The following is a 23,906-nucleotide window of genomic DNA, read 5'->3' as shown; positions in this document are numbered from 1 at the left end:
CAGTCTCTCTACAACAGAATGTAAATTCCACCAGGGCAGGGATCCAGAACAGTGCTTGGCATGTATTGTTAAATTTGTTTTGTAAAAGACAGTATATCCACAGATAACTTCACATGGATATCTCAAGTAGCTTTTACTATTAGAGTAACCATTGCATCAGTTAGATGTCTAATAGAACCAAAAAATATGAAAAAAAAATTTAACCATTGATTGAAAGTTTAGTTTATGGACTACAGTTAATCTAGATCTATAAAACATTGGACAAATTACAGCCCTTTTTTGTCCAGAGTTTGTTTTATAAATTAAATCAGTGGTTACCAGATGCTTGTTTGGGCTCTGTTTGAGTCACATAGAGCCTTTGTTGAAAGTACAGGTTCCTGCCCTCCACCAGAGTTTTACTGAGTTCAAGTCTGAATCCCTGGAATATTTGTTTTTAACTGGTGTCCCAGGTAATTCTTACATACATGTGGACTTAAGAACAACTGTGGTAGGATAATCTCCACATTTTATTTAAGCTTCAAAATACTGCAATTTGTTTATCTATAAAAGAACTCTGTCTCTTTCTGAGTATTATGATTATACTAAACCAATATTATACCAAACAACCAGTTTACTTTGAAGATCAGTATCACTGAAGTACTTTAAATGGAGTAAGAGAAGTAGAGATTTGCCCTCATGCAAAAGAAGAGCTGCAAGTACTGTCATCAAAGTTTTGGTGCTCTGGGGAGAAAATATTTTTATTAAAATTTATAATAAATAAAGCTGATGCAGATTCTTAAGTTGAAGCTCTAAAGATAGACCAACTATAGTCAATAGTTGTAGAACTTGATGAAATGTGAGGAAACATTGAGTCCATAGCTCTCACTTGATACATAATGAGAGCAGTGAAGAAGCCAATATTAATGGAACCCGAGTTTTCTAACTTTAATGTTTTTCTCCTATACTAATTAAAAATGTTATCGTCAATATGTATCTTAACTGCTCACCTTCTTTAGACTTCTGGCTCAAAATGACACTGTTAATGACACCTGGTATTTTAATCAACAGGAAAAGCTTTTAATCACATAAAATGTAATAGTACTTCCATTGGGTGAAGTACAGTAAAATGTTGACAGTAGTGGTATCTATAAAAAGGAATTATAGGTTGTTTTTTAATGTTGTAATCAGAAGAAAATAGCTTCCTGAGACATTGGTTAAGGCAGGGGTTTTACAGTTTTGTTAGTAACTTCTGTTTTGACAGATTGTTTGGAGGCTTGGAAGTGAAATTCTTTATTATCATCCCAAAAGCAGCGTGGAGACTTTCAATACCTTTGCTGACCGGATGAAAAATATTGGCATCACGAATTACTTGAAGGTGAGAATGTAGGCTTTGTGAATTTACATCTGCAGCATTCTTTTTTTAAAATTGCTTGTCTCAGTGATAAGGTAGGTAAGAATGTAAAAAAGATGGGAAAGGGAGTAACACACCTGGGTCAGTAAGAGAAGCTGAAAGAAAAATTGCGTTTGAGAGCCATTTACTTCTCCATTTCCTGTCGCCTACCACATTGTGTGAGTGAAAATGTCTTCTCCTTGTGTATCTCTGGCTGCCACAACCGGTCCTTCAGAAATGGCATGTGTGCTTGACTATGATAATGGACCAAATTCTAATATGTTTGCTTAAGTCAGTTGAGCTCTCTAAGAATTGGTGCTTTTGGGAAAAAGGGAAAGAGCTAAACAAATTGGGAATTTGAATACTTGAGAAAAGTTTTTCAGCCTTGTTGAGATATAATCGACGTATGATTTAACTTTGTTTAGGGTATACAATGTGATAATTTGATAGCATGTATATATTGCCAAATGTTTACCACAAGGAGGTTAGTTAACATGGCCATCCCCTCACATAATATCATTTTGTTGTTGCTGTGTTGAGAATGTTGAAGTTCTAGCCTTGTGGCAGCTTTCAAGTTAACAGTGCTATAGTCACCATACTGTACATTAGACCCTCAAACTTACTCATCGTATAATTGAAAGTTTGTGTCCCTTGACTACTCCAGCCCTCAGCCTGCTCTGTTTTTATGGGTTGGATGTTTTTAGATTCCACCTGAAAGTGAGATAAGAGAATATTACTTTTTTTGTATGACTTATTTCCCTAAGCATAATGCCCTCAAAGCTCATCCATGTTGCCACACATGCAAGGTTTCATTCTTTTGCATGAGTGAATAATACGCCATTGTATATGTGTGTGTATACAATATTTTCCTTATCCATCCATCCATCATTGCTCACTTAGATTGCTTCCATGTCTTGGCTCTTGTGAATAGTGTTTCAGTGAACATGGAAGTGTGGATATCTCGTCCAGATAGAGATTTCAACTTTGGATATATATGCCAATGTGGATTGCTGGATCGTATATTAGATCTGTTTTTAATTTATTAGAGGAATCACCATGCCACCATTCTCCATAGGGGCTAGACCACTTTACATTCCAAAGGGAATGTATACCAGCAGTGTACAACGGTTCCCTTTTCTGCACATCCTTAGCAACACTTGTTATTCCTCGTCTTTTGTTCTGTTTTCCTTTTGGTCGTGCTGGGTCTTTGTTGCTGTGTAGGCCCTCTCTCTTTGTGTGAACGGCAGCTGCTCCTCCTTGCCATGTGCGGGCTTCTCCTTGTGGGGCACAGGCTCTAGGTGCCTGGACTTCAGTAGTTGCAGCACACAGTCTTTAGTTGCTCTGTGGCAGGTGGAATCTTTCCAGGATTCCACATGTGAATCATGGGATTCCACACAGGAATCAAACCTGTGTGCCCTGCATTGGTAGGCGGATTCCCATCCACTGTACCACCGGGGAAGTCCTCTCTTGTCTTTTTGATGCTAGCCATTCTAGCTCGTGTGAAGTGGGAGAATTCCTTGGCTATCCAGTGGTTAGGATGCAAAACTTTCACTATTGTGGCTCAAATTTAAATTATTTATTTATTTTCAATTGGAGGATAATTGCTTTGCAATATCGTGTTGGTTTCTGCCATACATCAACATGAATCAGCCCTAGGTATACATATGTCCCCTCTTTCTTAAACCTCCTCCTCCCACCGTTTTTTTTTTTTTTTTTTTTTTTAAATATTTATTTATTTGGCTGCACCAGGTCTTAGTTGCAACATACGAGATCTAGTTCCCTGACCAGGGATCAAACCCCGGCCCTCTGCGTTGGGAGCACGGAGTCTTAGCTCCTGAGAAGTCCCTCTTCTGCCCATTTTTAATTGTAATATGTTTTTTGTTGTTCTTGCTATTGAGCTATATGAGTTCTTTATAGATTTTAGGTATCTCTTATCAGATACATGATTTGAAAATGTTGTCTCCCGTTCAGTAGACTGCCTTTTCATTTTGTTGATGGTTTCCTGTGTTGTGCGGGAGCTTTTTGGTTTGTGCAGTCCCACTTGCTTATTTCACTTGTATTGCTTGTGCTTTTGGTGTCGTACCCCAGGCATTCACTGCCAAGACCAATATCAAGGACTTTTTTTCCCTCTGTTTTCTTCTGAGAGCTTTAGTTTCAGATCTTACCTTTAAGTCCTTAATCCATTTTGAGTTAATTTTTGTGAGTGGTATAAATTAAGGGTCCAGTTTCATTCTTCTGCATATAAACGTCTATAGTTTCCCCAGCATCATTCATTGAAGAGACTAACCTTTGCCCTTTGAGTATTCTTGGCTCCTTTGTCAAATATTAGTTGACAACGTATGGATGGGCTTATTTCTGGACTCCCAATTCTGTTCCACTTGTCTGGTGTGTCTGTTTTGAATGCTATAGTTTGGTAATATAGATTGAAATAAGAAAGTGTGATACCTGCAGTATTGTTCCTTCTCAAGATTGTTTTGGCTATTCACGGTTTTTTTGTGAATAATACAATTTTTGCATCCAAATTTGAAGATTGTGTTTTCTATTTATGTGAAAAATAGCACTGGTATTTTGATAGGTATTGCATTGAATCTATAGATGGCTTTGGGTAGTATGGGTAGTGTGGACATTTTCACAGTAGTACAGACGTTTTCACAGTATTAACTCTTCTGATCCATGTGTGAAAATGTTTCATTGTTTCTCATGTTTAGGCGGAGTTTTATCCAAATTAAAGTGTCCTTTAATAAAAGTTTTATCCAAAAGAATTGACATCCTCCAAAATGTTATGATAATCTCCCTCTCTGTGTTATGTATTTGACTAAAAGCACTTTCTCAATCAAGTTTTTACATGCTTTTTAATTTTTTCCAGTACCTCTAAATAAAGTTTTGTTGGAACATTACCACACCCATTCATTTCCATATTGCCAGTAGCTACTTTTAGCCAGACAATGGCAGAGTCGAGCAGTTGTGACTGAGACCAATAGGCCTGTGAAGCATAAATATTTACCCTCCTATTCTTGTTTTGTTTTTACTTGCCCTAGTTTTCAGATATTTTTAAATTGTTGCAAAATGTACATGATGTAAAGTGCGATATTCTAACCATCTTTAAGTGTATAAACCAGTGGCATTAATTATGTTTCCATTGTTGTGCAGCCGTCACCAGTATTGCCAAAATTTCTATCACCCCAAACAGAAACTCTGTATCCATTAAGCGGTAACGCCTGATTCCCTCCTCCTCCCATCCCCTCATAACCTCTAATCTACTTTTTGTCTCTATAAATTTGGCTTTTCTAGGTATTTCGTATAAGTGGAAGCATATAATATTTGTCCTTTCATGTTTTGGTTATTTCACCTAGCATCATGTTTTCAAGATTTATCTGTGGCATGTATCAGACCTCATCCCTTGTTACAGCTCAGTATAACTACAATATTCTGTTGTATCTGTCACATTTTCTTATCTTTTCATCTCTTGTTCGGTTGTTTCCATCTTTCGGCTATTGTGAATAACACTTCAGTGAGTGCTGTCATACAGATACCTGTCTGAGTCTCTGCTTTCAGTTTCTTTGGATGTATACCTTTGAGTAGAATCGCTAGGTCATGTTTTATGGCATGTACACACATATACACATATTTGTTGTTGTTCAGGCACTAAGTTCTGTCCAACTCTTTGTGACCCCATAGAGTGTAGCATGCCAGGCTCCTCTGTCCTGCAGTATCTCCCGGAGTTTGCTCAAACTCACGTCCATTATTGAATCAGTGATGCAATCTAACCATCTCATCCTCTGTTGTCCCCTTCTCCTTTTGCCTTCCATCATTCCCAGCATCAGGGTCTTTTCCAATGAGTTGGTGGTTATATATGTGTATTATAAAAACATGTATGTATAGACATATAATTCTATGTTTAACCCGTTTAGGAATCACTAAACTGTTTTCCTTAGTGGCTGTAGCATTTTATATTCCTACTGCTTTCTAATTTTGAAAAAAGATTTCCCCTAGTTTAGGGTTCTTTACAGGTTTTATTAATTTAGGAAAAAATTTTGTTTCTCTTATGTGCCAGGTTCTCCCTTAGGATCTTATTTTCTGGTAGACCATGTACATTATAAGTAGAAACTAAACGGAGGCAGCGTATGGTTCCACTTAAGAACTTTCTCAGTGAACAGTTGGAGTAAGGGGATAGCCTGCCCTGGTGTTGTGTGCTTCTCTTCTTTCAGGGAGAAACTAGATAGCCGTTTAGGGAGGGAAGGTAGAGTTTTAACTAAATTATTGGTTAGCTCCTTCTAAGCTCATAGAATCTACTCAAGTGAAGTAAAGAAATCTGGGAGGAACTTTATTTCATACTCCAGAGTCTGAGGGTGGTAATTAGGATAGACAAAAGACATTTTTTAGTAACACTTTTAAAAACACCTGCTGCTGTTTCCCAGACAATCTGCTGGACATGGTTCTTGCAGTAAAGGGAGACAGGTATGTAAATGAAATAAATGGTTATGGTTGCCATGGTAGAAATGCAATTACAGTGAGAAGACAAAGTCGAAAATGGTTGGCTCTCTGGAATTGGAAAGAGCTAGGACTGAATGAGTTAGTGGAGTCGGGCAAAGAAGGGATGTGATGCTGGAGATGAGTCTGAAGAAGCTAGTGGGTATTCACTGTGCATACTGGAGGAAATTGTAGTCTAGCATGAAGGGGATAGTAAAGAGTCTGATACCTCTGTGTCTAATGTGTCTTTTAAGTTAAGTTGCTCAGTCATGTCTGACTCTTTGCGACCCCGTGGACTGTAGCCTACCAGGCTCCTCCATCCATGGGATTCTCCAGGCAAGAATACTGGAGTGGGTTGCCATTTCCTTCTCCAGAGGATCTTCCCAACCCAGGGATCGAACCCAAGTCTCCCGCATTGCAGGCAGACGCTTTAACCTCTGAGCTACCAGGTTATTCTAAAAATCACATAGGTAGAAAGCAGGGGAAGTAAGCTGAGCTCTGTATGCCATCTCTATAGAGCTGAGATTTTTATTCTGTAGGCAGTGGGAACTGTTGAAGAATTTTACACAAATGACCAATGTGATTTCTTTGGTGGTCACATGGAAGATGGATTGTAGGGGGACAGACAGGAGACACGAGTTGAGAAATTATTACAGTAGTTGAAGAGGAAGGTTTGAACTCTGACACTGTTCATATAATTAACTGTATTTCCCATTATTCTTCTCCTTAATGCTCTCCCTATTTGTATTGCTCTTTCTTTATGTAATTATTCTTTTTTTAATTTTTAATTGAAAAGTTGACATATAGTTGATGTATGGACTTCTCTGGTGGCTCAGTAGTAAAGAATCCTGCCAAGCAGGAGATGCAGGTTTGATCCCTGGGTTGGGAAGATCCCCTGGAGAAGGAAATGGCAATGCACTCCAGTATTCTTGCCTAGAGAATCCCATGGGCAGAGGAGACTGGTAGGCCCACAGTCCATTGGGTTGCAAAGAGCTGGACACGACTTAGTGACTAAACAACAACAATTTTTTTCATGCATCTTCTGCTAGATTGGAATTTTTGATCATGGGGACAATGTTCCATTGTTTGTGTTCTCCCAAGGTCTTAGCCCAGCATGTATCATATATTTACTGAGTTTTTAAACTAATGGTTATCTAATGACCTGCATGACAGTGGGCTTTTCTTAATGTTGCAGATTTCCTTACAACATGCATTATACCTTCTGCATCATGGATTGCTTGAAGATGCGAACAGAATTCTCACCCAGGCAGAGACATGGCGATATGGTGAAAAGTCTTCTTCCCAGGAAGTGTTAGTCAACCTTATTCAGGCCTATAAAGGTCTTTTGCAGTATTATTCTTGGTATAAAAAGAAGATGGAATTGTCTAAACTCGGTGAGTAACTATGAGTGATGAGTGGTAAGACTGTCAGAGGGACAGAAGGAATCTTGAGGAGTAATCTAATTCCCCTTCTTCCAAGCCTGGCTTTATATAGATAGTACAGAGAACAGAGATTGCTATGCTTGTAAAATTCTGCTTCATCCTTTGTAACATCTCTGATATTTAAACAAAAGACTTTTCAGACATAAATTAGGTAATTCATAGGTTAAGTTCATGACCATTTTAGATTCGTTGCTTTTTTAAAATTTGTTTTTAGTTTTGGTTGCACTGGTCTTCATTGCTGTGAGCAGGCTTTCTCTAGTTGCAGCAAGCAGGGGCTATTCTTCACTGCGGTGCATGGGCCTCTCATTGCAGTGGCTTCTCATTGTGGAGCCCGGAATCTAGGGTGCTGGGCTTCAGTACTTGTGGTGCTGTGGTTGGTAGCTGTGGCTCATGGACTCTAGAGCACAGGCTCAGTAGTTGTGGCACTTGGGCTAAGCGCTACAGCATGTGGAATCTTCTTGGACCAGGGTCCAAGGGGACTAAGAACCCGTGTCCCCTTCATTGGAAGGTGAATTCTTATCCACTGTGCCACCAGCAATAGTCCTAGATTCATTCATTTCTTAGAAACGTGATTTCCAGGAAAGGTTACACATTTTCATCCATGGGCATTATCGCATAGAAGAAGCATTTCTTCCTGTGTGTTTACAGTGGAGTTTAGTTTGTTTTGTAATGTTGTTTCTTAGGAAAACATGTTCAAAGAATAGGGCAAGATAAAGTTGTTTCATTTCTGTACAAAGGTCATCACAGACAATTTTCTTGACTCACTGATCACCTCCAAAACTGACTATGTGGTCTCCTCAGCTGCCTTCTCTTCCTCTTACTTGCAGTGGTGGTGATGTCCTCTCCTGTCCCTAAATTTGTGTTCTTTGAAGCTGTATGATTCTCTGCACCTTTTTACCCTCATATAGTTTTTCTCCATAACTTCTCTAGGATTAACCTTTTTCTGTTTTCACCTCCTTCATCCAAATCCCAGTTCTGACATTTATCACTTCATTTATGTTAAGCTATGTTTCCTCAATATCCTTAATTGATAGTAGTATTTCCTTGGTCTCTGAGCGGGTGGGTTCACCAATCGCAAATTCCCTTCCTGTTTCCTGTCTCTAACCACCCCCAAGACACTTCTGAAATGCTGTCTTCATCATGATAACCTTGCGAGGCCTCTTGTGCATCCTCCTGCTCCAGTATGCCATCTGTCTTCAGGACCCGTTAGACCTCTCCTCCTTTTACTTTAAACCCAACATACCAGCTGCATGTTCAGCCTGTATCAATCGACTCTTCACCTTTTGCCTTTTTTATCATTCTAAGTTTTTTTCATGTGTGTTTTGTGTTGTGTCTCCTTGTCTAGACTCATCAATCTTTTGAGGTCACATATCTGTATTTCTTTCGTTAACCTTGCTGAAGGACTTCTCTAGTGGCTCAGACAGTGAAGAATCTGCCTGCAGTGCGAGAGACCCGAATTCAATCCCTCGGTTGGTAAGATCCCTGGAGAAGGAAATGGCAACCCTCTCCAGTGTTCTTGCCTGGAGACTTCCATGGACAGAGAAGCCTGGCGGGCTACAGTCCATTGGGTCATAAAGATTTGGGCAGTACTGAGCGAGTAACACAACACAACAACACACCTTGCTGAAATGCCCACTGTAATGTTCTTTTTAAGAAGGCTTGCTGATACTGATTTAGGTGAGTTTTAAAATCATTATTTCCTTTTCTTCTCACACACTTAGGTAGAACTCAAGCAAATACATGATGATTAAAGCAGTTGGAACATGAATTTATACCGTCACTTTCATGGTTAGATAATTCAGTACCTTCTGCAGCTGACACTCTTCTGGAGCAACAAGAGATAAAGATGGGATGAAATGTGGAGATCTTTAGATTGTCTTTAACTTCACATAGCTATTTAATGGGAAAAAAAAACTAGGACTAGTTTTATATAACCAGACTTATGGAATGTAACACATGAACGTGTGCTCAGAGTTGCCTTGAGCTTTTCCTTTCTGCTGTGGCCTGTGCTGGTTGGCTTTGATGCACTTGGTAGCTGGGAACCCCCTTCCATGGTAAATTCACACCCAATTTATATTTACTCAGGGATCTGCCTTTCTTTCTCACATTTTTTTTTCTGATATCCATTTACACCTGCTTTCTAGTTACCATTTCATTTCCAAGTTCATATTGATATTTATGCAATAGATCCACTGGGAAGAGGATACTAATCTATATACATTGGGTGAAAGGAGGCTACTATTTTGGCCAAAAAGAAGTATTGGAACCCAGAAGTGTTTTGTGCTTCTGTTTGTTTCAAAGGACAGATTTTCTTTTTGAACCTTTAAGATTGTGAAATATATCCTGAAGAAGTGTGTCAAACAAATGTATGATAGAATGAATATTATAAAACAAACATCCATGTAACTACACCCAGAGTAAGGAGCTCAGCATTACTGTCCCCCTGAAAGTTCTCCATGTGTTCTTTCATGATCACATCTCCAATTCTGTCTCAAGGAAACTGCTGTCCTGACTTCAATGATAATTATGTTCAGAGCTCAGTCATGTCCAACTCTTTGTGACCCTGTGGACTGCAGCCCACCAGGCTCCTCTGTCCATGGAATTCTCCAGGCAAGAATACTGGAGTGGGTTGCCATTTCCTTCTTCCTGACTCAGGGATCAAACCCACATCTCTTGCGTCTCCTGCATTGCAGGTGGATTCTTTACCTCTGTGCCACCTAGGAAGCCCCTTAATGATAATAGCTCCTTTTTTTTTAAAGATACCTTTACCACTCAAGTATGCATTTATAGGGGCTTCCCAGGTGGCTGCAGTCCACAGGGTCACAAAGAGTCGGACAGGACTGAAGCGGCTGAGCACAGCACAGCGCGTGCATCTGTAAATGTAGTTTAGTTTTGCCTATATTTTAATGTCATATTTGGATCCACACTGTACATATTTTGGGGGACATTGCATATTTTGTTCAACATTTAACATGTGATTGTATGGTTGAATTAGCTCTAGTTTTTTCATTTTTGTTGTTGTGAAACAATATATTGTATGATATTCTTGCAATTTATTCCTTCTATATATTGATTGCTATTTAGGATGTTAATAGTTTGGGGATATTATAATTAATGCTGCTTTGAAATTCTTGGGCACAGATAGTGGTGCACATATGCATGTGTTTCTCAGAGTAGAATTGTTGTCACTAAGCATGTGTATCTTCAACTGTACTACATAATAGGCTAAAGTCTTTCCAAAGTGGTTATTAATTTATATCCCATTAGTAGTCTGTTTCACTTTCACTTTCATGCATTGGAGAAGGAAATGGCAGCCCACTCCAGTACTCTTGCCTGGAGAGTCCCAGGTATGGGGGAGCTTGGTTGGCTTCCATCTATGGGGTCGCACAGAGTCGGACACGACTGAAGCGACTTAGCAGCAGCAGCAGCAGTCTGTTTTGAGTTTTCTTTTGTCTGTTGTCTCCTCATCATTTATTATTATCAGGAGTTTTCATGTCATCCAATTTATTGTGTGGTATGGTAATCTCTCTTTTTTTTAAATAACAGCTTTATTGAGAATTGAGATATGATTCTTAATATGGTTCACCCACTTGTTGTCGTTATTCAGTCACTAAGTCCTGTCCGAGTCTTTGCAACCCCATGGACTACAGAAAGCCAGACTTCCCTGTCCCTCACTATCTCCTTGAGTTTGCTCAAACTCATGTTCATTGAGTCAGTGATGCCATACAGTCATCTCATCCTCTGTCATCCCCTTCTCCTCTTGCCCTTGGTTTTTTCCAGCATCAGGGTCTTTTCCAATGAGTCAGCTCTTTACATCAGGTGGCCAAAGGATTAGAGCTTCAGCTAAAGCACCGGTCCTTCCAATGAACATTCAAGGTTGATCTACTTGGACTCTCAAGAGTCTTCTCTACCACCACAGTTCGAAAGCATCAGTTCTTTGGTGCCCAGCCTTCTTTATGGTGCAACTCTCACATCCATACATGACTACTGGAAAAACCATGGCTTTGACCATGACCATATGGGCCTTTGTTGGCAAAGTGATGTCTCTGTGTTTTAATACACGGTTAGGTTTGTCATAGCTATTCTTTCAAGGAGCAAGTGTCTTCTAATTTCATGGCATGCAGTCACCATCCAGATTGATTTTGGAACCCGAGAAAATGAAATTTGACACTGTTTCTACAGTCTCTCCATCTATTTGCCATGAAGTGATGGGGCTGGATGCCATCATCTTTGTGTTTTGAATGTTGAGCTTTAAGCCAGCTTTTTTTGCTCTCCTCTTTCACCTTCATCAAGAGGTTCTTTAGTTCCTTCACTTTCTGCCATTAAAGTGGTGTCATCTGCATATCTCAGATTGTTGATATTTCTCCTGACAATCTTGATTCCAGCTTGTAATTAATTCAACCCGGCATTTTGCATAACGTGCTCTGCTTTTAAGAAATAAGCAGGGTGACAATATACAGCCTTGATACACTCCTTTCCCAGTTTTGAACCAGTCCATTGGTCCATGCAGTTCTAACTGTTGCTTCTTGTCCTGCATACAGATTTCTCAGGGGGCAGGTCAGGTAGTCTGGTATTCCCATCTCATTAAGAATATTCCACAGTTTGTTGTGATCCACACAGTCAAAGGCTTTAGCATAGTCAGTGAAGCAGAAGTAGATGTTTTTTGGAATTCCCTTGCTTTTTCTATGTTCCAGCATACGTTGGCAATTTGATCTCACTTAGAGTATAATAAATTCAGTGTTTTGTAATATATTCACAGTTGTTCATCCATTACCATCATCAATTTTAGAACAGTTTTGTCACCCCTGAAAGAAAGCCTGTCCCCCCATTAGAAGTCCCTCTTGACTCTTCCCCAGTTCCTGCATTGCCATGCAACCTAGCAATCTACTTTCTGTCTCTGGATATCTGTTCTGCACAGTTCATACAAAGGTAGTCCTGAAATATGTGGTCTTTTGTTACTGACTTCTTTCACTTAGTCTTTCACTTAGCCTAATGTTTTTAAAGGTTCAACCACGTTGTAGCATGTAATGGCACTTAATTCCTTTTTATTTATTTATGTTCCATTGTATGGATATACCACACTTAAGTATTCATTATCAGTTGGTGGACATTTGGGTTGTTTCCACTTTTTGGCAATTTTGAGTAATATTGCTGTGAACTTTTGAGGGACCTCCATACTGTTTTCCAAAGTAGCTGTGCCATTTTCCATTCCCACCAGCAGTGTATGTGAAGGATATTGATTTCTTCTCGTCCTTCCCAACACTTGCCGTTATCTGTCTTTGACAGGACTATCCCAGTGGGTGTGAGGTGGTGTACTGTGGTTTTGATTTGTGGTTTCCTTAGAGGCTAATAATGTTGAGCATCTTTTCATGTGCTTTTGGGCCATTCATTTGTCTGGTTGGAGAAATTTGCATTCAGATTCTTTTCTCCTAGGAGGTTTTTAATTGAAGTACTTTTTTTTTTTAATTATTGAGTTTTAGATCTTTATATATTCTAGGTCCAAGTCCTTTATCAGATAGGTGCAGGATTTGGAACTGTTTTATTCTGTGGATTACCTTTTTCACTTTCTTAATGGTGTTTTTGAGTCACAAAATGTTGCAATTTTGATGAAGTTTAGTTTATCTGCTTTTTCTTTTGTTGCTTATGCTTTTGGTATCACATCCAAGAAACCATTGCCCACTCCTGGGTCACAAAGATTTAGACTAATGTTTTCTTCTAAGAGGTATGTAGTTTTACTCCTACATTTTGGTTTTTTGATTCGTTTTGAGTTAATTTTTGTATGTCGTGTGAGGTAGATAGAGGTTCAACTTTGTCTTTTTACATGTGGATATTCAGTTGTTCTAGCACATTTATTTGAAAAGACTATTATTTTCCCACTGAATTGCCTTGGTACTCTTACCAAAACTCACTTACTCATATACGAAGTTTTGTTCATGACTCTAAATTCTCTTCCACTGATGTGTACACGTCCATTGTTGTTGTTAGTTGCTAAGTCATATCCAGCTCTTTGCGACGCCATGGTCTACAGCCCACCAGGCCTCTCTGTCCATGGTATTTCCCAGGCCAGAATACTGGAATGGGTTGCCATTTCCTTCTCTAAGGCAGTCTTCCTAGCAAAATCAAATCCATGTCTCTTGCGTTGGCAAATGGATTCTTTACTGCTGAGCCACCCTGGAAGTTCATGTTATGGATATACATATACCTATATCACACAGTCTTAGTTACTGGAGTTTTGTAGTGACTTTTGAGGTCACACTGTGAATCCTCCAGATTTTTAAAAAATATTATTTTGGCTCTTCTTGGTCTTTTGCATTTCCATATGGATTATAGGAATAGCATGCCAATTTAAGCAAAAAAAAAACCAGCTGGGATTTTGATAGAAGTTGCATTAAAATTATAAGTTAATAAGTCGTCTAATCTTTGATCATGGGATATGTTTCCATTTACTTAAGTCGTTTTTAATTTCCTTGAACAATACTTTTCAGATGTGATTTGTATCTCTTTTGTAAAACTTATAGCTAAGTTGTTTCTCGTTTTTGATGCTATTATGCTATTATAAATGGCATTATTTTCCTGATTTCATTTTTGGATGATTTGTTTATTTTTGTATGTTGATTTTATATTATACAAGTATGAATTCATTAATTCTAATAAATTTTTAGTGGATTCTTAGGATTTTCTATGTGGAAGATCGTGTCATCTTCAAGCAGAGATAGTTTTAATTCTTCCTTTCTAATCTGAACATTGTTTATATCATCTTCTTGCTGAATTGCCTGGCCAGAACCTCCATGAGAGTGTTGAACAGAAGTGGCAGGAGAGGAATTCTCCCTTGCATGCAGTTTTTCACCATGAATTCTGATATTACTTGTGAGTTTTTCACAAGATGCTCTTTATCATATTAAAGAAATTCCTTCTATTCCTAGATATTGTGTGTTTTTATCATGAAAAGTTACTGAATTTTATCAAATGCTTTTTCTGCAACAGTAGGGATGATTATGAGGTTTTTGTCATTATTCTGTTGATTTGGAATATTGTATTAATTGATTTCAAATGCTAAACAACCTTGCATCCCTGGAATAAATCCCACTTTATATGTTGCTAGGTTCAGTTTCCTAGTAGTTTATTAAGAATTTGTACATCTGTATAAGAGGTGTTGGTCTGTAATTTTCTTGTGTTGTTATTGTCTGATTTTGGTCTTAGGGTAATACTGATCTCATAAGGGTAAGTTGGGAAGTGTTCTCTCTGTCATTTTTGGGGAGATAGTTTGTAAAGAATTACTACTCTTCTTTGAATTAGTACTCTTCTTTGTTAGAATTCACCAGTGAAGCCATTACAGTCTAAGCTTTTCTTATGTGTAGTTTATCAATTACTGATTCTGCGTGAGTCTCCAGTACTGACTGCTTTAAAAAATCTTTTGTCTTTGGGCAGATAAAGATGATTATGCTTACAACACAGCATCCCAGAATATGCTTAACCACAGCTGGAAGACGTCTATAAACCTTTGCACATTGATTCAAATTCCTGGAGTTTGGGACCCTTTTGTGAAGAGTTATATAGAGGTAAGTAGACTTTTCTTAAGTTTTTATTAGTTTCATTTTAAGCTTAATCTTTATCCATCAGAAGGCAAATAATGGAGAAAATTATTTTTTAAACAGTAGGATGCCCTTTTTTGGTCTGAATAATTTTTGCTTATTTTCCTACTATACAGTAACAACTGTGTTTATTTTCACCACTGGATAACCTGTCGTGGCCAAATGCAGTCACCCCTCAGTATCCTTGGACACCAAAATCCCTTATATAAAATGGTGTAGTATTTGTATGTAACCTACACACATCCTCTTGTATACTTTAAATCATCTCTGGGTTACTCTTAATACTTAACACAATGTGAATGCTGTGTAAGTAGTTGCCTTTGTGCAGCACATTCAAGTTTTGCATTCTGGAACTTTCTGGAAATTTTCTTTTTCCGAATATTTTCAGTCTGTGGTTGGTTGAAGCCTAAGATGCAAAACCCAAGGATGTAGGGCTCATGGATGGTGCAAGGGTGATGGTTTATTTATTTATAAATAAATAGCACAATAGTTGTAAATGTCAATTCTGTATTGTTCTGATTGAGCTTAAAAGAAAAGCAGAAAGATCTTTTATGATATGGTGGGATCAAGAAGGGAAGGGGGCAAAAATCTGAAACTAGGTCACAATATGTGAAATGAAGAAGAATGGCTCTTAGAAGTTCTTAAGGACATCGTATTATCTTAGAGTTATTGTGAAAGGACAGAGGACTAGGAATATATCATCAAAATACTTTGCTTTTTGAAAGTTTCATTAGTGCTAAAGTGAGAATTACGTTGTCAGAAGATAATCTCTGAAACTGTATGCCAGTGAATCTGGAAACTCCTGTGTCAGGATGGGAAAGAATGAAAGGAAAGGAATTATAATTCCTATGCTCTCCTTTTGTGGCTGGAGTATGTAGGGCACTGAGGTTAGTGGCATCATGTGGTCTTTTTTTGGTCCTTAGTTTGCCCTACTTTGAAGCCTTTATTTCTCACAGGAACAGTTCTTATGTTGAAGTTGCTATATTTTTCAGTAACAAAATATGACAAGGAAAAATTGGGAAACCGTGTAGGCCTTTGATGTGATCTTCTTTATTCCACGGAGGTTGTAACATGCACTGATGGAAGCAAAAGCTAGCATCACTATTGTTCCCTATACAATAAATGCTATTTTTCAGGTGTGTGATATTTTGTGCTCATCAGTAAAGTTGTACATGATGTTTCATATAGGTATCTTACGGGATTTACCTAAGATATCATCACTTATTTTATATAGATGCTGGAATTCTACGGGGATCAAGATGGTGCCCGAGAGGTGCTTAACAATTACGCCTATGATGAAAAGTTCCCATCAAATCCAAACGCTCATGTCTACTTATACAACTTTCTAAAGAGAGAGAAGGCACCAAGAGAGAAACTGATAAGTGTGCTTAAGGTAGGGAATTCTTAGGTCAGTGTTTGAACAGGGTTGGGAATCAAATACTTTTAAGACATTCTCAGGTCACTACTTTCCAACTTTCATGGTCTAGCACCCAGAGAAAGTGACCATGAATGGATGATACACTGAGATAAAGACAGGAGGCTGTGGGCTTCAGGCAGATCCTCCTCTCATCAACTACTATTCCCCTATCCTCTGCCCAAGTGAGACTGAGGGGAGAGGATCAATATTACAGAAACCCTTTGTCACCCTGGTTGGAAAGTTTTGCATTGCTATTGTTTTTTTTTAATTAACTTATTTATTTTTTGGCTGTGCTGGGTCTTTGTTGCTGTGTGTGGGCTTTATCTAGCTGCAGCGAGTAGGGGCTACTCTCTTATTGTGGAGTGTGGGCTCTAGGGACATTGGCTTCAGTAGTGTTGGCGCCTGGCTTTTTGAGTGCAGGCTCAGTAGTTATGGTGCATGGGCTTAGTTGCTCCACAGCATGTGGAACCTTCCCAGACCAGGGATCGAACCTGTGTCCCCTGCATTGGCAGATTTCTTAACCACTGGACCACCAGGGAAGTTCCTTGACTTTTGAATACCCTTTATATAGTACATTCCTCAAACAGTCTTCCAAAATAACTAGCTTTGCTGTTTTGTTTTCTATATTTTGTGACCTTTTGTGATCAGTAAATATCTGTGTGATATTCTTTTTCCTTATTTTCTCCTCAGTCCTGGTGCTGAAAAGAAAGTAAATTTTTCGAGTGTGGTCAACAGTATAAATATGGAGAAAAGAAAAAGTCTTTGTTTATCCACACTACCCACCCACCCAACCACCTATCTTGTTTTTAGCAGGGATTTTTTTGTTTTAAATATCTTTGCATAGAATACATTTTTATACCAAAATTAAAACTGGATAAAAGCAAAAGTATCTTTTAAATCCTTGATTCATTTTCTGAGAGCATATTAGGTAGTAAGAATTTTATCTGAACATATACTAATGCCTTTAGAATGGGTAACAATTACAATATTACTCTTTCTTCCAGATTTTGTATCAGATTGTACCATCTCATAAACTGATGTTAGAATTCCATAGGTTACTGCGAAAATCAGGTAAGTAGTTCTTATTTTCTGTCTCTTTGTGTAGACAAACTGTAGACTAGGGCTCAGCCAACTGTGGCCTTGGGCCCGATCCAACTCTTGCCTGTTTTTATAAATCAAGTTCTGTTGGAGCACAGCCATGCCCATTTATTTACATATCACCTGTCGCTGCTTTTGCCCTGCAACAGTAGAGTTGCATAGTTATGACAACCTGTAAGGCTTGCAAAACTTAAATGTTTAGTGTCTGGCCCTTTACAGAAAAAGTTTGCTGACCCGTGCTGTAGAGTATTAGGCAATGGTTGCAAAAGAAAAACGGCTTCTATTTGTATAATTCAGCTCATTTTAATCTTTACTGTTATTCAGCTCAGTATAGAAAAGAACATTTCTTCATAGGAGGAAATCTGCTTAAGTCTAATAGGTACTGGGACTGCCTCTGTCCCTCTCCTAATAGAAAAGAATATGTATGAAATGCCTCAGTAGGGTAGGTACTTTAAATAACATTCTGAGTAGTATAAACCCATACAGAGGTCAGACTCACCACCCTGCTTTCATTAGCATGGACTAAGTTATTGAATTTTTCAGATTCATCACAGGAGCATATGTTGATCATAATGTGATCATGTGAATTGTTTTAAACTGTTAAACTTTAAGGCTTATGCTTCAGTGATATTTTGTCTATGGAATGTAATCTTTTAGCTTTGTACTATTCAGTGCTTTCTGTAAACTCTTAATGGTTTTGACCATCACAGACAAGGAAGAACACCATAAACTGGGATTGGAGGTGTTATTTGGAATTCTAGATTTTGCTGGATGCACTAAAAATATAACTGCTTGGAAATACTTGGCAAAATATCTCAAACAGACTCTAATGGGGTAAGTAAGAAACACATAGTGTTTATTACTAGATCAGCATAAATAACACTTTATAAAATTTTAGCTAATATCTGTCAATTTTTAAAGTTCTTTATATTTTTGGATTTCTTAAACTGTGTTTTTAGCTGTTTTCTTCTGAATACATCAGAAGACAGGAAATAGGAAACCACAAGTAAAACATAAAAAATTCTATCAAGATTTTTTGTGCTATTAAAATAAATGCTGTCAGTTACCACTACTCTGCTAAGGGATAACTGTGTACTTTCTTATCGAAAATAAAGATTAAAAGGGGTCACTTCCTCTCGTGACGAGATTCTTTGTAAAGTGTTTTGTAATTTGTGTCATCTGCTTGTAAGATCACATAGAAAGCAGCTTTTCTCCCAGCTGTTTTCAGTGGATTTTTTTTAGGACCTTTTAAAATCATCTTGGTTATTCATTCAACAGGTATTTATGGAGTCCCTTGTGAGCTGAGTATCTGAAACTATACCTCTGATCATAGTAATCATCAGTGCCACATGTCGAATATAAGAAAAGAAGTGGCCCTTGTCATTTTTACCTTGTCCATGAAAATAAAGGATATCACGACATGAAAGTTTCATTGAGTTATTATATCCATTTTAGTTTATTAGGAAATTAATTATCAGTGGGCACTTGCTTCAGGCTTCAGACCTGACTTGACCTTAGAGATAGAATAGTCCTGATCATGAAGTGCTTTTAGTGTGATATGTTGGTGTGTTCAATGTAAGCCACTTTCCAAATCTCAGTCTACACCCCTACTAACCATAAGGTTCTTGAAGGCAGAGAAGTTTTGCCCACAAGGACAAATAGGTGCTAAATAAGTCAATTAAATTGTTGATGAACACTTAGCATTGCCTGGATTAGGCTGTCAAACCCATGTGTTCATGTAAATATACAATAATGGCATCTCAATTTGGATAGTAATTCTTTGTAGCCTATACAATTTAAGCTTTTAAAGGAACTTTTAAAGTAATGAATAATAATAGCTAACATTTATTGAAACTTTACTTTGTACTGGACAGCAGGCAAAGAGTTTATGACACCTGCCAGACTGTGGGCCAGTTTAACCCTAATAACAGGGCTGTGAGATGCGTGCCACTCGTGTACCCAAGGACCCTGGGCTCAGAGAGGTTAAGCAACTTGCACAGGACCACACAGATAATAAATGGAAGATGCGGGATTTGAATCTGAGACTTGACCTCAGAGTCTATGCTGGTAACCACTGTGCTGTGCTGAACTGGCTATTTCAGTAGATGGAGAATGGGACGTGGAGATCAAAGAAGTCTCAAAAGGATTTGCTTTCATGTATGTTCTGTGCCATGGCTGTACCCAGAAGCTAGTTTCAGAACATCTGGTTTGTCATCTTTCCATGGACCCGACTGAAGTTCACATCCTGACCGTATAGGTCTGTTGCCATCACTGACCTTCGCTTTTGACGTTTTTCTTTTCCAGGAGTCATCTTGCCTGGGTTCAAGAAGAGTGGAACTCCAGGAAAAGCTGGTGGCCAAGCTTTCACTTCAGCTACTTTTGGGCAAAAAGCAATTGGAAGGATGATAAAACTTTGGCTTGTGAGAAAGCTTTGGTAGCTGGGTTATTGTTAGGAAAAGGTACATGTTTTGTTTTCTTTTTATCTAGCCATAGCTTTTAGGCAATTTTGAAATTACAGTGTGGGCATTCATGTTGGAGAAATAACTGTTGAATAGAAAAATGAATCTTGAGTTGGGAGGGCCAGTGATCTGTTGGTCGGGAATTTCCATGGATTAGAAACAGTGATTTCAAACTGTTGTTGTTGTTTTTTATACTCTTGATTTGAGTATATTTTAAGGGCCATTAAGATAAAGGATGCAGACTGTTTTCACAATAACCATTTGGCTGTGCTATAAAGTTGACTGAGATTGTCTATAAGAAATAGAAAAATATTCTTTATTGATTTCATTTTTAAATGACACTTTTATGTTCTATTAACTTCCCTGTTCCTGTAACAATGAGTCATTTCTCCCCTTACAAAAAGAAAAACATACCTCCTATTAACTTACCTAAAAATTTTCTTAAAGGGAAATTGATCTTTTCTTTGGGGAGTATCTTGGCTGTTAAAACTCTTACCTGCTTTCTCCCACTGAAATATGGAAAGGTAGCCAGTACTGAAATGAGACTTGTCCATCTTGTCCAGAGATGAAGAAAGGAACCTCACGGTGGCCACAGTGAGCACTGTGTGGCCAGGGAATTTAAAGTGCTCTAAAGAGATTCTTCAGGTCAGTTTAGATATAGTTTGTGCTAATTCGGAATTAGTATTCTCAGTTAATGTTTCAGATGGTTACTAAGATTAACCAGATGCTGATTTTGTGGGAAGAAAGGGGTTAATAAACATGAGAGTAATTTTAAAAATTTCTCCCTAATATACTGACGACAAGACACAAAAATGTGATTTGGACTGTGATTTCCAACTTTATGAGTATAAAGATTTCTAGTACAGATATCAGAATGTACCTGTGTTTGAGCGGGGTCTGAAGACCTGGGTTAACTTTCCAATTCTGTCCCTTACTCGCTGCATCACTTAGGCCAAGCAGGTAGCCTTTGGGAGCCTTCTGTGTGAGACGGGCAGTGTAACAGCTGCCTGATTTGCTTACAGGATTGTTGTAAGCATCACGCAAAGCTCATGTTAAAGTGCTGCGTAAGTTCTGAAGTATCAGGCATATCAGGCATAAAGTGCCTGAGAGTGGGCTCACTGCTTCTTTTTTCAGGATGTTAGTGTGGGGGTTAAGTCAGTCTATCGGGAACTGAGCTGGGTTTTGTTCTTGGTCTGGTTACCCTCATTACACCCTGGATTTGAATTCTCGCCATCATCTGCCTTTGCTCTGTGCTCGGAGCAGGGTGTAGGGGCTGCCCTTCCTCCCATGCTCCACTCAAGGTGACCAGGCCCACTTCTCCTTGGAGGGGCCTTTCCTTCCTGGCCGTCCAGGCTGCTCGGCTGTCATGTGACTTCAGCTCAGGTGGGCTTGAAGTTAGGAGATTGTAGTTTATTTGGCTTTTTCTCTTTGTTATGATGGGAGCAAAGTTCTTTCCAGTTTTCTGTATTCTAGACAGAAGCAGAAATCTGTACTTTGTTTTTGCTAAAGTGGCAGATACATTTAGAAGCACAAATTATTAACATTGCATATACCACTGCTTCCCAGCTAACAAAATATTAGCAAGTCTCACATACTATTTTCAGGGGTAATAAACTAATTACTCTAGGTACAATATATGTCCTAGGAATTTCCAGGAAAGATGAATAGAGGCAAGCTGAGACTGTAATAATGCTAACTTTTTATATGTGATTTATGGTCTCATTTATTAAATAGAAAATCCCTTATAATACCCAGCTTACATTTTTCTTACAGGAATTTGACTCGTGTCTCTCAGATACTTAACTAGCGATCCTCTTAGCACTGTAAGAGTATGAAAAGCAGATAGAAGGTCTGATGAGCACCTTTGGCAGAACTCCTTGATCACCTCTGGCTGCCTGCTAGATGGTGGGAATGAGAGATAATTTTTGATCTCTTCTAACCTAGAATTTGTCTGTCCTAATTCTTCACATCAAGGTTTTCTACAGAGGACTTTCTAATTGTTACAGATACCTCTGTGACTGTTTGACCAAGTTGTCATTGAGAAGGAAGCTATTGTAGTTTGCTTCTGGAGAAGGCATATTTAATACATGAATGTGATATGCGTGGGCTTCCCTGGTAGCTCCTGCAATGCAGAAGACCCTGGTTCAATTCCTGGTTTGGGAAGTTCCCCTGAAGAAGGGATAGGCTACCCACTCCGGTATTTTTGGGCCTCCCTGGTGGCTCAGATGGTAAAGAATCTGCCTGCAATGTCGGGAGACCTGGGTTCCATCCCTGGGTTGGGAAGGTCCCCTGGAGGAGGGCATGGCAACCCCCTCCAGGATTCTTGCCTGGAGAATCCTCATGGACAGAGACTAAGCAGAGCACAGTATAATATGCGTCTCACCTTAACTAAGGTTCGGGAGGGAAGGTAGAAAACAAGCTAAAGTATAAGTTTTAATCATGATGGATCAGAAGTATTTTTGTAGGTAGGAAGCAGTCCATTTCACTGGTGACAGTGCTGAGAATGAGCTTAGACATATGTCCATGCTGCTGCTGCTGCTGCTGCTGCTAAGTCGCTTCAGTCGTGTCCGACTCTGTGCAACCCCAAAGACGGCAGCCCACCAGGCTCCTCCGTCCCTGGGATTCTCCAGGCAAGAACACTGGAGTGGGTTGCCATTTCCTTCTCCAATGCATGAAAGTGAAAAGTGAAAGTGAAGTCGCTCAGTCGTGTCTGACCCTCAGCGACCCCATGGACTGCAGCCTTCCAGGCTCCTCTGTCCATGGGATTTTCCAGGCAAGAGTACTGGAGTGGGGTGCCATTGCCTTCTCCGAGACATACGTCCATAGATAATACAAATCCATCTGTTTATATAATCATCAGTGTGCCAGAGTTGAAGTAGAATTTTTACAATGTAGAAAAGCACTTGAAGAATTTGGTAAGTATTAAAACTTTTTGTTTATTTTGCCTTGATTTTTTTTTTTTAGGTTGTAAATATTTTCGGTATATTTCAAAGCAAGATCATCAAGCGTTAAAGAAGAAAATGAAGCAGATGAAGAAATCAGTGAAAAAATACAGCATTGTAAATTCAGGACTCTGATACTGAATTTTAGTTATTTCAGATTTGTAGCTACAGAGTAGTAATTCAGTGATAGTTCTAAGTGTATTTTATTTTGTATTTTAAGGAAGTAGTTTATTTGACTACAAAAGGTTTATTTGTATATTTTTTTATATATTTTTTTACTAACAGTTATAGCTAGAGGAAGAGTCTCATTTGTTCTTTGTAAATACATTTTTCCCTTTTGTACTGTTAAATGTAACATTAAGGAATAATCTTCAAATAAAAATATATTTGTTTAAGAATATAGCGCTACAGCAGTTATTGCAGTTTGCAGCTAATTTGCTTCTGACAATCGTGTAATGAAATACAACTTGTGGGACTATTAAATGAACTTGTGTTCTTTTAGATGTTAATTGGGGCTTCCCTGGTGGCTCAGAGGTTAAAGCGTCTGCCTGCAATGCAATGATCCACATTAGGTTTAATACCATGAAGAATATATTGGTGATCAGTTCTGTTGAGGAAAGAAGAATTTAGAAAAGGACTCCTCCCCTTTCTCTTTTGGTAATGAGACATGGCAGTGTGGGGTTAAGTGAGCTCTGGTAGAGAGGGAGCTTTGCCGCTAGAGGACATTTGGGTAGAGAGGGTAGAAGGCCTGCTTGTTTCCAGCTGGCACTGGCCTAACTTTAAAGGACTCCAGTTGTGTCGGTCCACTTGTGTGCCTGGCAGGGCCGGCCAAGACTTGCTCCAGAACTCCTGTGTCCCTCTCCTTTCTCCCAGAGACCAGGCTGCAGCCGTGGATGGCTGGACAGTGGAGAAGTAGTGTCTGAGTGTTATATAGGAAGCCCAATGGGGAAGCTTCGCTCAGATGCCAAGAACAACTTTCCCGGAATATGAGTGAGTTTTATAACATGTTGTAGTAACCGTTGGAGTAAGTGCTTCTTCAAAACTGTCTTGGCTCAGATACATTTACTGTTCAGATAACTAGTATTTGAGTTCCTTGAAGGCTCCCTAACTTCAGAGC

General features: G+C 38.8%; 1 protein-coding gene across 12 annotated transcripts in view; it reads left to right on the top strand.

Moving 5' to 3' along the window:
* The window catches only part of TAF1A (TATA-box binding protein associated factor, RNA polymerase I subunit A), a 32,036-nt gene extending 8,849 nt beyond the window's left edge, over positions 1–23,187 (top strand). For 7 of the 12 annotated variants that reach the window (NM_001045908.1, XM_010813117.4, XM_010813116.4 and 4 more), the window contains 8 exons: positions 1,241–1,354; positions 7,035–7,233; positions 14,710–14,840; positions 16,108–16,266; positions 17,295–17,361; positions 18,099–18,222; positions 19,693–19,847; positions 22,812–23,187. In NM_001045908.1, coding sequence (NP_001039373.1) covers positions 1,241–1,354; positions 7,035–7,233; positions 14,710–14,840; positions 16,108–16,266; positions 17,295–17,361; positions 18,099–18,222; positions 19,693–19,847; positions 22,812–22,924 — 1,062 coding nt within the window. In that variant the 3' untranslated portion in view covers positions 22,925–23,187. Of the gene's footprint in view, positions 1–1,222; positions 1,355–7,034; positions 7,234–14,709; positions 14,841–16,107; positions 16,267–17,294; positions 17,362–18,098; positions 18,223–19,692; positions 19,848–20,371; positions 20,493–22,811 lie in introns of those variants that run through there. The other 5 variants (XM_024976094.2, XM_059875278.1, XM_024976095.2 and 2 more) reach the window with 5 other exon arrangements.
* Positions 23,188–23,906: the final 719 nt, after the last annotated feature.

Source organism: Bos taurus, chromosome 16 (genome assembly GCF_002263795.3).
Source record: "Bos taurus isolate L1 Dominette 01449 registration number 42190680 breed Hereford chromosome 16, ARS-UCD2.0, whole genome shotgun sequence".
Classification (NCBI taxonomy): domain Eukaryota; kingdom Metazoa; phylum Chordata; class Mammalia; order Artiodactyla; family Bovidae; genus Bos; species Bos taurus.
Note: the sequence above shows the minus strand (reverse complement) of the source record. Positions and strands in the feature narration are given on the sequence as shown.